Source organism: Lacerta agilis, chromosome 10 (genome assembly GCF_009819535.1).
Source record: "Lacerta agilis isolate rLacAgi1 chromosome 10, rLacAgi1.pri, whole genome shotgun sequence".
In the NCBI taxonomy this organism is placed as follows: domain Eukaryota; kingdom Metazoa; phylum Chordata; class Lepidosauria; order Squamata; family Lacertidae; genus Lacerta; species Lacerta agilis.
This window is the reverse complement of record NC_046321.1, coordinates 47,718,026-47,732,692: the sequence shown is the minus strand read 5'-3', so window position 1 is coordinate 47,732,692 and position 14,667 is coordinate 47,718,026. Positions and strand designations below refer to the sequence as shown.

At 44.1% G+C, this 14,667-nt stretch overlaps 1 protein-coding gene across 4 annotated transcripts in view; it reads right to left on the bottom strand.

Moving 5' to 3' along the window:
• Nucleotides 1–5,798: 5,798 nt before the first annotated feature.
• The window catches only part of ADAMTS20 (ADAM metallopeptidase with thrombospondin type 1 motif 20), a 78,533-nt gene continuing 69,664 nt past the window's right edge, over nt 5,799–14,667 (bottom strand). For 3 of the 4 annotated variants that reach the window (XM_033161650.1, XM_033161651.1, XM_033161653.1), the window contains 10 exons: nt 14,028–14,201; nt 13,042–13,212; nt 12,360–12,560; nt 12,118–12,247; nt 11,927–12,021; nt 11,748–11,842; nt 10,934–11,067; nt 9,006–9,097; nt 6,363–6,467; nt 5,799–5,893 (listed from right to left, as the gene is read on the bottom strand). In XM_033161650.1, coding sequence (XP_033017541.1) covers nt 5,804–5,893; nt 6,363–6,467; nt 9,006–9,097; nt 10,934–11,067; nt 11,748–11,842; nt 11,927–12,021; nt 12,118–12,247; nt 12,360–12,560; nt 13,042–13,212; nt 14,028–14,201 — 1,287 coding nt within the window. In that variant the 3' untranslated portion in view covers nt 5,799–5,803. The remainder of the gene's footprint in view (nt 5,894–6,362; nt 6,468–9,005; nt 9,098–10,933; nt 11,068–11,747; nt 11,843–11,926; nt 12,022–12,117; nt 12,248–12,359; nt 12,561–13,041; nt 13,213–14,027; nt 14,202–14,667) is intronic. The other variant, XM_033161652.1, reaches the window with a different exon arrangement.

Sequence of the window (14,667 nt, the reverse complement as noted above, 5' to 3'; positions counted from 1 at the left end):
AGCATGTTTCCATTTTCACTGGTTTACCTTGGCAAAGGAGCTGGCCTGCTCACCCCTCCCCACACTTTCCCATCTTCCACGCAGATGTCATTGCGACTTTCAAGTACAAAGAAAGTCATCTGCCAACGTCTCAGATCTTTTCTGTGGTGAACAACAAAACTGAGGTGCAATCCCAGCTGAGCCATAAGAAGAAGAAGAAGAAGAAGAAGAAGAGGAGGAAGAAGAAGAAGAAGAAGAAGAAGAAGAAGAAGAAGAAGAAGAAGAAGAAGAGTTTGGATTTGATATCCCACTTTTCACTACCCGAAGGAGTCTCAAAGTGGCTAACATTCTCCTTTCCCTTCCTCCCCCACAACAAACACTCTGTGAGGTGAGTGGGGCTGAGAGACTTCAAAGAAGTGTGACTAGCCCAAGGTCACCCAGCAGCTGCATGTGGGGGAGCGGAGACACGAACCCGGTTCCCCAGATTACGAGTCTACCGCTCTTAACCACTACACCACACTGGCTCACAATAATAATAATAATAATAATAATAATAATAATAATAATAATAATAATTTCCCCAGCCACTCTGGGTAGCTTCCAACAAAAGATTAAAAATACATTAAAACATCGGTCATTAAAAACTTCCTTAAACAGGGCTGCCATTACATGTCTTCTAAAAGTCAGGTAGTTGTTTATTTGCTTGACATCCATAGGGCAGGTGCCACTACCGAGAAGGCCCTCTGCCTGGTTCCCTGTAACCTCACTTCTCGCAGTGAGGGAACCTCCAGAAGGCCCTTGGAGCTGGACCTCAGTGTCCGGGCTGAATGATGGAGGTGGAGACGCTCCTTGAGATATACTGGGCTGAGGCCGTTTAGGGCTTTAAAGGTGAGCACCAACACTTTGAATTGTGCTTGGAAACGTACTGGGAGGCAATGTAGATTGGGATCTACATTGTAAACATTTCTTCACAATATAGACTTAACTGGATTCCACCAGCATCTTTTTAAACATAGCAATGCACCAGCAAGGCGGAGTGAAAACTGTGAATTTGGATGTGGCTCCCAATAACTTTCAAGTAAATCTTGAAGGAACACGGTCACATGGATATGATGTCTGGTAGAGGAGAGCTCAGAGCCAGACAAGACAGAGATGCTGTCAAGTAGATGGTTCCCCCTGTCTGGATGAGTGGTGTTCAACCTGTTCAGCCTTGTAGCTTGGCAACAGGGGCACACCTAGGGCTTGGCCAAGGGCTCAGGCTCGGTTGGGTGGTCATGAAAATCATGCCTCTCTGCTCTAGCTCAGAGTGGCTAGGAGCCTGCCCACCCATGCACACGCTCTCCTGGGCTGCTGCTCCTCCGCTGCTCTGGGGGTGGAAAAAACCTGCCCATTAAAAAGTCATAAATTAAATTTCTTATAACAAAAGAAAAAGCCTCTGTAAAATTGCATAGTAAAGTTTTGTGCTCTACAGCACCATCTGGTGTTGCATGTTTATAACACATTTAAAGCACTGTACATTTTAACTAGTGTAGCTGACTCCTGGGTGGCCAATGTGTCCTTGCCAAGGGCACAAGGGAGCCTAGGGAGGCCTCTGTTTGCAGGTGCTCTTTGATCCATTACTTACACTGGAGGTGCTAGTGTCCTCAATGAAATGCAGTACCTTTCTTCAGCATAGGTTGGTATCCCAGCGATGCTGCTATCTGGCTCCAGGTAACCAGGCTTCTGTGACTCACGTTCTGGTACCCTTCCATTTGGGTTACTGTAGTTTGTGGGGCTACCTTTGTAGCTTATCAACTAATACCAGTGTACTAGAAGAAGCAATGATCGCCAGTGTTTAAGCAATGATTCTTCAACATCAACTTTGTTGGACTGGTCATGTTGTGCGGATGCCTGATTATCGTCTTCCAAAGCAACTACTCTATTCTGAACTTAAAAATGGAAAGCGTAATGCTGGTGGTCAACAAAAGAGGTTTAAAGACTGTCTCAAGGCAAATCTTTAAAAAATGTAGTATAAGCACCAACAATTGGGAAACACTGGCCTGCGAGCGCTCCAGTTGGAGCACAGCCTTTACCAAAGGTGTCATGGACTTTGAAGACACTCAAACTCAGGATGCAAGGGAGAAACGTGCCAAGAGGAAGGCACTTTTGGCAAACCCTCACAATGATCAACTCCCACCTGGAAACCAATGTCCCCACTGTGGAAGGACGTGTGGATCCAGAATTGGCCTTCACAGTCACTTATGGACTCATTATTAATACTGTGTTTATGGAAGACAATCTTACACAACTACGAGTGATCGCCAAAGAAGAAGTAGTAGCTTATCAGGAAACGGCACCTGGTGCACAACATGGGGTGAGACCAGGCATCCTGAACTCATTACGCTGGTCCTTTCTTTTCTTCGCTGGCTTCCAGTTTGTTTCTGGGCCAGATTCAAAGTGCTGGTTTTTATCTACGAAGTCTACACGGCTTGGAAACCAACTAACTATTAGTGCAATGCTCTGAGATTATCTACAGTGTAATGCCCTAAGACTAGGGCTTTCTTTTCCAGTTGTGTATCATTTGCAGACTGACAGTAACGAAAACAGGGAATGCTGATCATATTCCCTTGATGGATTTCCATCTCAGATGCAGGAGGAATAAGTGAACTCCAGCAATTTCTGCTCCCATTTCTGTGTTCATCGGAATTATCTGACATCGCTTCTCTCAGTTAGGCATACAGAGGAATGCAGCCTTAATAAATTACATTGCACAGACTCTTTCTTCCCAATGTAGAGAAAAATGTCAAAGGTTGAAGAGATGCTGAATGATTTGCACAAACCATCCCATAAGTGATTTGCTGACACATTAGCAATGTATTTAAGCAGTGATCACATGGCATATTTGTTACATAAAGATTTTTTTTTTATAATTTATAACATAGGTATTGTAAATGTAAACATTTCTAGGAAAATAACATTACAATTTTCATGTTTACAACTAGAATAAGGCACATAGTGCAAAAAAAAAACACTTTTCTGATACAGAGGTCAAAAAATAGTTATCTATATGTGTTAGCTCAAAGGCAGTTAACTGCTCAAAATCCTGTGGTATGACTTAGCCCTTATTTTAAATATTTTTGTCGGTGATATTAGTATAGCTGCCATTTTTCCTTTACCAATGCTTTACTGGCAGTTAACGGTATTTGGTTTAATTGTCTAGGTTGCAATGCTGATCCGTTAAGATGAATGGGGCGTTTGCCACAGACTTGAATGGAATGAGGATTGTACCTTTAGCTGGTATTTGGCTTCAACAGTAGGCATCACAAAGAAAACAGAATGGTACTATATGCTATACATTCCAAATACCTGAGAACTTGTTATGAAATAGTGTCCAAATTCAATGTAATATCAATATTTGGGGTTTCTGGCAAGTCCAACAACCAGAACACTTCTTAAAGGCAAAACTCTCCACCTATGTGGAGACAAAGTGGCACAGAGCAATGACTTCCTGATGTGGAAAAAAGCAGGACACCTGAACAAGGACCACTAGGAGCACTAGAAATCTAAACTAGATCTCCCTAAAGGCAGTGAGCTCTTCTTCCTACGTAGTTTCTTGCATGAGAGTTTCAAAGATGCAACAGAGGTTTCCATTAACATATAGTATGGGCATTCATTTTGAAGCATTTGGGCAATGGTTGTATACTTCCGTGTGTGTATGTGTGTACACACACAACTGAATAAAAAAAAAACCTACAATATACAAAATTAATTGTTTTCATAGTACAGAGGTAGGATCGCTAACATTAGGTTCAGAACTATGCTGGTTTTCTTTATGTGATTACTTGCTTTTAGCCACAATAGAAGTTAACTTGCTGAGCATGTGCCAAGGAGATTTCTGAAGCTTTGCTGCTGCATCTGTATAAGCACCAAAAGTGTGATGTGAAAAGAGGGGCACAATGAAGAAAGCTACAGGAACTGTATCAGCAGAAAGTATATTGATATGCACCTATCTGAGATAGATCTGGGGACAAATATAATCCCTGGCAAGGTTTTGCAAAGTTGATCCATTGCATAGCTGTCAAGTTTCGGATTTGAAAATAAGGGATCAGCAGTCTCACCTATCCCGGGGACAGTCACATGTCAGTGGTGGGCGGAGCCAGAAGCAAAAGTGGGCGGAGTAGCAATGTAAACTCCAAGTGGGCTCAGGCTCAGAGCGGAGCAAAGAGGAGGGCAGCCATGTGCTCCGCGCGATGGAGCCCCATCGTCTTCTTGTCTGATCCCATCAAAACAGGACAGGAAGCAGCAGCTGCTCAAAGGCAGCCAGGCTCCGCCCGCCAGCTAACCCTATTGGCCGGCTTAGGGGCTCGGTCGCAACGGATAGGGGCTGATGCAGGGGGAGGAATACACCCCCCTGTAAGCACGGGAAACGGCTCCTACTTGCTTTGAGGGCTGAGGCTTTTCTCTCCAAGTAGGCGAGGTCTTCCCACCCAGTCCCTGCCCAGCAGGGGAGGAGCTGCTTCCATTAAAAACGGGAAATTTAAGGAAAATAAAAAATAAGGGAGAGCAGCAGGAAACTGCTTGAAATAAGGGAGAATCCCGGGGGAAACGGGATACTTGACAGCACTGATCCATTGACATCCTAAACCAACTGACTTAGTCCTAGTGAACCTAGAGGGATTTAAATATGATTAAATATATTTAGGATTATGCTGGACATTGTACATTTCAACACCTGTGCTTTCTAACGTAACTGATCGAGCCAGCTTAGCAGATGTGAGCTCTTTGTTTTGTACAGTAATAAGGATCTCAACTTATTCATTTAATAAACAACTTTACAAAAAGCCGGTTGAAGTTCTCTTCTTCTTTTTACCAGGGGGTCGAGCGAGAATGCTCTTGTGCAAGTGAAAGGGGAGCACCGTCACAGGGCGATCACATGTATAGTAGCTCAGTTGCTGAGAGCGAGGTGCCGATAACAACAAGGTTGCAGGTTTGATCCCTGCATGGGGAAGCTGCATATTCCTGCAATGCGGGGGGTTGGACTAGATGATCCTCAGGGTCCCTTCAAACTATGATTCTAATGGAATCGTAGTAGCAAGTCCTACCCCACTGGCCTCCAGGCAGCCACGTGCCTATCTGTTTGGTTTCTATGTGCATACAAACTGTGCAGAGAGGGCCTGAACATGCCGTTTGGGACTTTACTTTTTTGCAGGGTTGGTTTGCATACAGAACCTTGCCTCGGAGTCCCAGTGTTGCCCCAAGGACGACTCTGAGCAGTGGCCTTGCTGAGACTCTCCTATTGGTTACCATTTTCTCTGCAGGTCCCAAGCCCCAGCAGAACAGGATACAGACTATTAAATAAACATGCCCAGGCTGGAGCCGGCTACGTCCCCATGTACATTCACTATACGTTCAGCCAGTGTGTTCAGAGTGCTAGGGAGCTGCAAGAAACCCCGGATGTCAGAGAAATGTATTTACATGCTATGTGCATTTGTAATCACGTTTGCCATGTTCATGTCACGCGTTGCAGTTTTATGTGCGCGCATAAAACACCAAGGGGTCCATTTTCCTTTTTAATGGGCGAAATGGCCTTAAGAATGCACCCGGCAACCTGTGGCAGCCTCGTAGGAGGTTGTGGGTGTGGCAAGAAACAGAGTTGCCAATTAACATAGGAGAAGGAGAAGGAATTTGGAGTAAAAGAACATTGCAGAGTTGAAAGGACTGAGGAAATAACAGCACCTTCAATATAACTCTTAAGGATTTCTCCTCCTCCTCCTCCTCTTCCTTCTTCTTCTTCTTCTTCTTCTTCTTCTTCTTCTTCTTCTTCTTCTTCTTCTTTTCTCTCTCTCTAGTTTATTTGAAGTTGGAGGCCAGTGTTTCCATTAGGAATGCATTTCCCACAGAATCCTCCACATCTTCCGTATATCTTAGTAGCATCCTGAAAAGACCAGAAAATCACTTCATGAGAAGCATACACTCATAGCTGCCTTGGAAGCAAGAGCACCCCCTCGCTGCAGCAATGCACAAGTTGTCTGAGAACCAGGAATCATGGCAAGGAGATGAAGCAATGACCTGCATGTCCTCTCCTTCTGTGGTGTGTAGCAGGCAGCTCCAAATTGCTCCCCCCGCCACTGCCGCCGCCCTGCCTTAAAACAGGTCTGCTTCTTCCAGAAGTCTGCTGCCACGTTCCTTGTTCTCTCGCTTAAGAAGTTTTCTGAAATTAAGTCTTTATAGCCTCCTCCTCCTCCTCCTCCTCCTCCTCCTCCTCCTCCTCCTCCTCTTCTTTTTTAATGCCTGGCGCTTTCCAACTCCTTAGTACCTGACTCAAGGTTCCTTTGCTGCTAATTGAAGCAACTGAAGCAAACACCCCCATCCTTGCAAATAATCATTGGTGCAAACAGACTTACTTGAGATTTGTGTATCTGAACTGTAACGTAATTTCCCTGAGCGATCCACTTTGCCGTAGGGGATAGCCTCAGCCCAGTGCCTGCCAAATTGATGCCAAACTGCCCCTTTTCAAGTGGAGAGAGAAAAAAAAACATATAGATCAGCTTTAGAGCAAGGCTAGTAATATTGCTAACATTTGTGCAGGTGCGCCCAGAAATGAACAGCAGAAGTGGCAATAAAAGAAAGATGAGACAAGGAAGGCTGAGGTGGGGTGGAAAGGGTATGGGGCAGCATCAGAAAAGAGGAGTTAAGAAAGGGGGGTAAGGGGATAAGGGGGGGACGTGATGTAGCAAACAGCACAGTGACGTGTATTCGATTTAGAAAATCTTTCTGCTCTAACTAACAATTGGCTGAAAAGCAGATTTTAGTTCCAGAAAAGCTGGTGTATCGCCCAGTGAGGAGAAATGTAACATGGTTCCTACCCCAAAAATGAAGAAACAAGCAACTCAAATTGAAGGCAAACTTCGAGACCGTGTGTATAAGGCCCTTAGTATTTTCTCCTTCCTTCCTTTAATTTCTCTCAGTGTGTGTGTGAGAGAGAGAGAGAGAGAGAGAGAGAAGAAGAAGAAGAAGAAGAAGAAGAAGAAGAAGAAGAAGAAGAAGAGAAGAGTTTGGATTTGATATCCCGCTTTTCACTACCCGAAGGAGTCTCAAAGCAGCTAACAATCTCCTTTCCCTTCCTCCCCCACAACAAACACTCTGTGAGGTGAGTGGGGCTGAGAGACTTCAAAGAAGTGTGACTAGCCCAAGGTCACCCAGCAGCTGCATGTGGAGGAGTGGAGACACGAACCCGGTTCCCCAGATTACGAGTCTACCACTCTTAACCACTACACCACACTGGCGAGAGTCAGCTGTATGGAGTGTCAGGTGGGCAGAAACATTGTCAGATATGTGTGTGTGCTTTTGTTAAGAGTGTCAAGGGGTGTGTGTGTGCATGCGTGGCCATCTGTCCAGCATTGCACGTTTTTGCTCCCCTGCCTCCAGCCCATCTTCAACAGGTACCAGTCACTACCACATTAGATATTTGAAATAATAGTAATAATAATAATAATAATAATAATAATAATAATAATATGTACCCCAACCATCTGACTGGGTTATCGTAGGCACTCTGTATAGCTTCGAGCATATATAAAAACATAATAAAACATTACACATTAAAAAGCTTCCCTATACAGGGCTGCCTTCTAAAAGTTACATCCGAAATACACCCTAAAGTTGGGGAACCTGCCATGGATTAGGGCAGTGTTTTTCAACCAGTGTGCCATGGCACCCTAGGGTGCCTTGAATGATGGTCACAGGTGTTGCAGGCAACACCAGCCTCTGTCCCTCCTTCCTTCCCCTCCTCCTCTGATGCCTTCTCATGTCTCTGCCTCCAAAGGCTTGCACAGCTGTTTGTTGCAGCAACCCTGGCTACAAGCTCCCCTAGCAAATGGTGCCTCTGGGGCTGGCCAGGGGAGAGGAGAGGAGGCTGAGGGAACACTCTTCAAGGTTCGAAAAGATGTGAGGGGCTGACAGCTCTGCAGGCAAGGGACTTCTGAGGTTTGGAGCACATAACCCTACAGGGGAGCCACAGAAAGAATGTAGTTGGTCAAGGGAACCATGGACGCAAAAAGGTTGAAAACTTCTGGATTGGGTCAATGCCTCTCTCGTACTGCTCTGAAAAAGACTGCCTTGACTCCAACCTAAAGCACAATTGCTGAAGAGAAGTTGTGGTATCACAAGAGGGCAGTGTTGCATTGCAAACTCCAGATGCAACAGGTGTGTGTGGGGGGGGGGGTCTGCAAGAAGTGGCAAGACAAAGGAAGAGTGAAAGAGCGGGTGAACAGAAAGTGGGGATTTCAAGAAAAGAGGGGAACAGGGTAAAAAAAGAAGAAGAAAAGAAACAGAAACAGAACACCTCATGGAATTTGGGTACTGATTTCTGCCAGACACTAGGAAAATTCTCACATCTCTACAGTGCTTGCTAATGGCTGAAAATCCCTCACACTTGCTTGGGAATGTGCCCCATCAAATACAATGAATGGCAAGCCAAATTCTACAGTCCTTCTGATCACTGGAGTCACCGAACATTTGAAACAAATAAAATGTGAGAAACCAGCTGAAGAAGAGGCCGAAATGAAATAAAAAGGGACCAAGCAAGAAAAGAAGGATATTTGGGTATTTAAAGTTCTCAACAAAATCAACTATATATCTTGGAAAGTTGTTTGTTCACCCCTTGTTTGGACACTTCTGGAGATATTGGAATCACATTTGGTTCTGAGATCAAAGAGTTTGTTTGTTGTCCAGTTGGACACAATTTTCAAACAAGTTGGCAAACTTGACTTTTCAAACCTTCCGTGATATTAACCAAATATGGCATGATGGCTCCTGAGATCAAGGGGGAAGGTTTTTGTCTATGTTTGGATACAGTTGGACGCCATTTTGACTCAAAATGGCAGACTGAGCCTTTCAAAACTGCACTGATTTCAAAACTGCACTATTCTTTTGATTTCTTAAGAGTTCCTGAGCAACACATGGTATGACGCTGCTAATACTTAATGGATTGGAAAAAAATGCATGACAAAGGAAAACTGAGTCCCATCTCTATCCCTGACACGTACCTGTGGGCATCTAGCAGCGCTGTAACAGTCTCCTGCTGTGGCAAAAGGAACGGGCTTCCCAAGTATGGTGTGAGCAAAACGGAAGTCGGTGGCTAGCAAGCAAAAGTGAAAGCTCGTTATGGCCAGCAAAACTAGTTTAATTAATCTTGATTTGTGCCCGCCCCATGGAAGGTAAGGTAAAGAAACCCAGGAGAGTTAAGTCCAGTCAAAAATGACTATGGGGTTGCGGCACTCATCTCGCTTTCAGGCCGAGGGAGCCGGCGTTTATCCACAGACTGCTTTCCAGGTCATGTGGCCAGCATGACTAAACCACTTCTGGTGCAACAGGACACCGTGACAAGTGGCAGTGAGCATGGAAATACTGTTTACCTTCCTGCCACAGTGGTATCTATTTATCTACTTGCACTGGTGTGCTTTCAAACTGCTAGGTTGGCAGGAGCTGGGACAGAGCAACGGGAGCTCACCCGTTTAGACCACAGCACCACCCACGTCCCCATGGAAGAAGGGTGAATGAAGATCAACATTGGGAACACGGGGGGGGGGTTAAGGTTTACAATGGGAACAAGGGTGGAGGTGGGGGACCAGCAGCACCTATTATGCACCAAGAGGCTGCTGTAGAGGCAGCATGGGGAGGCTGCCAGGGAGGAGGCAGAGCTGGTCTCTAAGGAAAGCGGCAAAGTTGTTGCTGCTATCTCAGTAGCAGCAGTAGTAGTAGCAGCAGCAGCAGCAGCAGGCAATGCATTCCTTGGAGGCCAAATCTGCTGCCCCTGTGGATCCTGCTGTCTGAGGCAGTTGCCTCCGCTTGCCTCATGGGTGGACCAGCCCTGCCCTGCACCTTCAGAACTCTGAGTTGGTGGAGGCCAAAGTGCATGGGAAACATGGAACTATACCACTCTGTTTCTCTTGCCCCCCAGTTCCTTAAAGCATCTAGTTTAAGGGCTGGACCAGACATGGCCACAAAAGTGCTTGAATAGGTCTCAGATCTCTTTAAACCCTTTCAAATAGCAACCACCGTGGGGCTCTCTCTCTCTCTCTCTCTCTCTCTCTCTCTCTCTCTCTCTCTCTCTGTGTGTGTGTGTGTGTAGCTCCATATCAGGACAACAGTGGAGGGAAAGTATGGCCCTTTCAAAGAGCCATTTCCCTACTGAAAATGGCCTTTCTGAAGTTGCAATCACCCTATCAGGGCAGGGATAGCCTTGGCTGCAGTAATCTATGGCTTGAGAAGCTCAGTGCCGTATTGAGGAGCTTTATGTGGGGCTGCCTTTACAGACTGTTTGGGAAAGCTGTACTGGTTGCATCTGCATATCCAATACAAAGGGCTGGTTTTGACCTATAAAGCTCTGTCCATCCCAATATATTTTGGAGCGCCTCTCCTGACATGAACCTACTTGGGTCCTGTAGTCTTCATGTGAGGCCCACTGCCCCCTCTGAGGGTGGCAACAAGGGAGAGCATTTTCCAGTGTCTTTCCCTTCTGATGTTGACATTAGTGCCATTAGGGAAACCATAAAAGCCTCATTTCTGCCTGCACCACAGCCTTGATCTGGATTGCTATTTGCAAAAGTTGAGAGAGAGCAGAGATCGGATGACAAATCTCTAGCATCATACTGAGTTTTGCCTTTGCACAGAATGAGAAGAGAGAACAATATGGCCGGCTGCTTTGGGGAGAGGCTACACATACAAGCTCACCTCTTGATAGGAGCATCACACCATAATGATGTGCACATGCGAAAACCTATCACAAATCAAACCCCACCGAGAAGGGATTTCATAGAATCTCACATCACCTCCAATATATCATTGTGTAATGAAAGGGGGGGGGGGGGGAGAGAGACTTTTTCTTTCAAAAGGGCACTACTGGGAATACAATTTGTGTTTCCAACAGTCACTCAGTCATTGCAAAAGACAGTATTATTACATAAAGACTCACTTTTAATCTCCAAAGAACTGAGGTCGATTCTTATTTTCCTAAAAATGGTGTAGCCAGCTGCAGGGTAGTCATCTCTGCACATACAATCTTGCCGTCTGCTTCCATTAAAAGGACACTCGTATGGATTTTGCAGCCTACAAATAAGCATTCTTTAGTTTTTGCTTTCATCACAGCAAAGTGCTATTCCGTATTAAAAGCTTGAAGAGGGTGAAAACTAATTAGGCTACATTATGCAACACGGAGGGTTGTATAAACACCTAGAGATTTGCATCTAGAAAGTGTGAAAACAATCCAGGAATGCTAAACATCTTTTAAGTCCTGTTGATATTATGGAGAGAGGTGTAAGCATGTCCTTAACTCTCACATTAAAAATAAATAGGATTTAGAAATTGTTAACTTTGACTGGATCATGCCCAACACAGAGAGCCACTGCAGATTCAATGCTTAGAAATAAGCCATGCTCAGGTTGTGAGTTTTGGTCGAGCTCTGGCCAAATAATAGCATGGATTATGGGAGTTGGAATTTGCTCCAGATGAATTCTGAAACAATTTACACATGCTCAGTTTAAAGCGTGCAGGGTACGACCATTTCAGATGGCTGTCCAACATGCCCAGGTAGCCTGCATCTCGAATGTGCACGAGTGCAGAATTGCCTTTTTATGTTCTGAATTAATGTTGAAGAACCTAGGAATAGCAATTCCTAGGTTCTTCAACATTAATTCAGAACATAAAAAGGAACAGAGATATAATTCTGCAACTTACATATGAATATATCTGTAAATAAAGAAAGGTTAAAAAATTAAAAATCACAGTACCTATATCCATATACTTCTGAAAAGTTATCTGCTTCCCCTTTAGCCAGTGTTAAATATTCTTTGGGATCCTCTAGCCACATGTCTGAACAAAAAATCTACAACAGAAATATAGAATTCCTTTAGAAAAAGATGGCTTTCCTCCACAAATCTCCCCTCTCAGATAAAAGGAGTAACAATACCTTTATCTTTCTTCCTTTAATGTTTAGCAAATATTCCCCATCCTTTCTAATCTTTTTTCGGATCTGGATTTCTTTGCAGCTGGTTATCATCTCACCTAAAAATAGACGTGTCATGTCATATTGTGTGTGTGTGTGTGTGTGTGTGAATGAAGCATTCCATTGTATCCATTGCACATATCTGAATTACTTACAGTCTTTCGCATGGCAAATCCTTCTAGCTGCAGGTTTCAAATGTGACAGACACAAGTCACTGGGTGAACCACTTTGGGTCATGCATTCTACTCTTCTTCCTGCCGTCCCCTTTCCACAAGGCGCTGAACACTAAACAGAGATCATGGAAATATTTTAGACAACAACAACAACAAACAAACAAGTCAAAGTGGGGGCCACTTCCTGGACTGAGGCGCCTTAACCTTGCCAAGTCAATACTCACCTGACTCCATTTTCCCACATGCCATGATGTGGCAAGTGCACACGCCACAACATTACATTTATTCATCAATGGTGACTGAGCCAGTGGGCAATTTCTGTATGCTATTGTTCGAAGGTTGTTGGTATGGCTGCTCCAGGCATTGTGGGCTTCTACACAGTATGAGGTCTTCTGCTGGTTCTCAAGGTAACAACCAGCTGGACACTAAAATAATATAATTACTGTCACAAAGGGCACATGAAGTTAATTGTTATTATACTTATTGCAACCTTGTTCTATGCATGTTTCCTAGAAGGAAGTCCCCATTTCAATGGGCTTACTCCCAAGAAAGTAGGCATAAGATTTTATCTCTTGGTAGTTCCACCTCCCTCAGAAATTCAGGGTGGCAGCTGCTCTTCAGAAGGCATGTTGTGTGTGGCAGCCCCTAAAATCTTTAGGCTACATGCCACAAAATACAAAACTTTTTCAACAGAAATAGATGTTCATGTTGGGGAAAGCAGCTCCAAGGCCTATACTGTACACCATAATAAAAGCAAACTGAATTGGTGGAAGCTGAGAGAATTGAATGAAAGTTTTTGAACTGTTGGTAGGAGAGACTGTTTGTACTCCCATGCTTCTTTTAAAATGCATCTGCCATTTTCAGGTATAAAATCAGACACCTGGTCACAAATGAACATATACATACCTGTGAGGAGTCAACTGTAATGGCAATATATTTACAGGAAGCCAGTTTGCATTTCTTGCTGGATGGAGGTTTTGCACCAGGATCACAGAGTCTTTCGTTTACTTGGATCCCGTTTTCATCCACACACCTCACCTTGCGGTATGTTTCCCTTTTTTGACATGACGAGGAACACTGAAGATGACAAGAACAAATCCTGTAAGATAGACTACATTTCTGAAGCCGGGTTTTTTCCCTCAGAGAAGCCCGTCCCAAATGTGGCCACTCTGAAAGCAAGTGGAATTCTGTAGCTACTCATTTTTACTAAAGTATTATATATATTAAGTGGTTGGTGCTAAGAGTAGCATTTCAGGGTGGGCATCTCATGGAAGCTACATGTTTCATGTCTGCCCTAGTGGAGAGCTGTTCAAGTTGTTCCTCAATCAGGCGTTTGGATTTTCATCACTGGGTGAAATATAATATGTCTATTTCACAGAAGACTGAGAGTCAACGGAATAAGGAAGTTCGCATCAAAATCACTTCCTGTTCCCTGTGTGTCATCGTGACATTCAAAGCCAATCAGAGTTGTAAAGGAAAACCCAAAGCAGCAAAATGTATCACTGTTTCCATTTGCCCCATTTAAACTATTGGGGCACCCTATTAATGCAGCCATAGAGTCATACATCATAAAGCAACCTTCAGATCTTTCTTCAACAGATCACCTTTGATCCTTAAAACATATGTGTCAGTAGCGTTACCACCCACCTCACTTTACGGGCATCTTAATTGGCAAGGACTGAAGTAGACAAAGTGTAAATACGTGGGCAAACAGCAGAAAGCACAAATAATACACATATGGGAAAGCTGTTGCATGTCACCGTTGAAAACTATGGCGGTCTTCCCACTGCAAATATTTTTTAACAAGTAGTGTAACTGCAGCCAAACCTGCAGACATCTGTAACTGGTTTGAATAATCTCAAGCAGGATGCTTATTTCTTAGCCATACTTACATCTTGCCATTCGTCAGTCAGCCAGTGATACTGTACACAGGCAGGCAGCCAACAAGGCCTCTTACTAGGTGGTTGCATCAGATAATTACACAGCACTTCATCAACTCTGCCGCTGCCTCTCAACCTACAGTAAACATCCCGGTGTTGAACTCCTTCTCCACAGGTCACGGAACACTGAAATAAATAAATGTGCACACACAGACATAGAAAAACCAGGGAAATGAGTGAATGAGACATAACATGGCAATCCAAACCATATCTGCACAGAGGAAAGTCCTGCTGAGCTCAACAGTGCTTAACCCAAGTATGTATTGTTAGGAATACAACATTCATCCTTTTTAATAGTTACTAACTCTGCTAGGGTATACGTACTCTAAAATAAATCAATGGGGTTTACACCCAGGTTAGTGGGGACAGGACTGCAGCCTACCTACTTACCTTGGAGGAAGTCCTGTTAAACTCAGAATGACACTTGTGAATAGGCAAGTATAGGTCTTTGTTGTAAAACAGCACAGGAAAGCACAGAAAATCTTGCTCTATTAGTGGAAACCAATTGTCAGTTGTGAGCCATTGCACCCATGAGCCATATATGGGGAAATACATCAATGTCATTTTCTCTCAGTTTCCAATTTTTCCGATT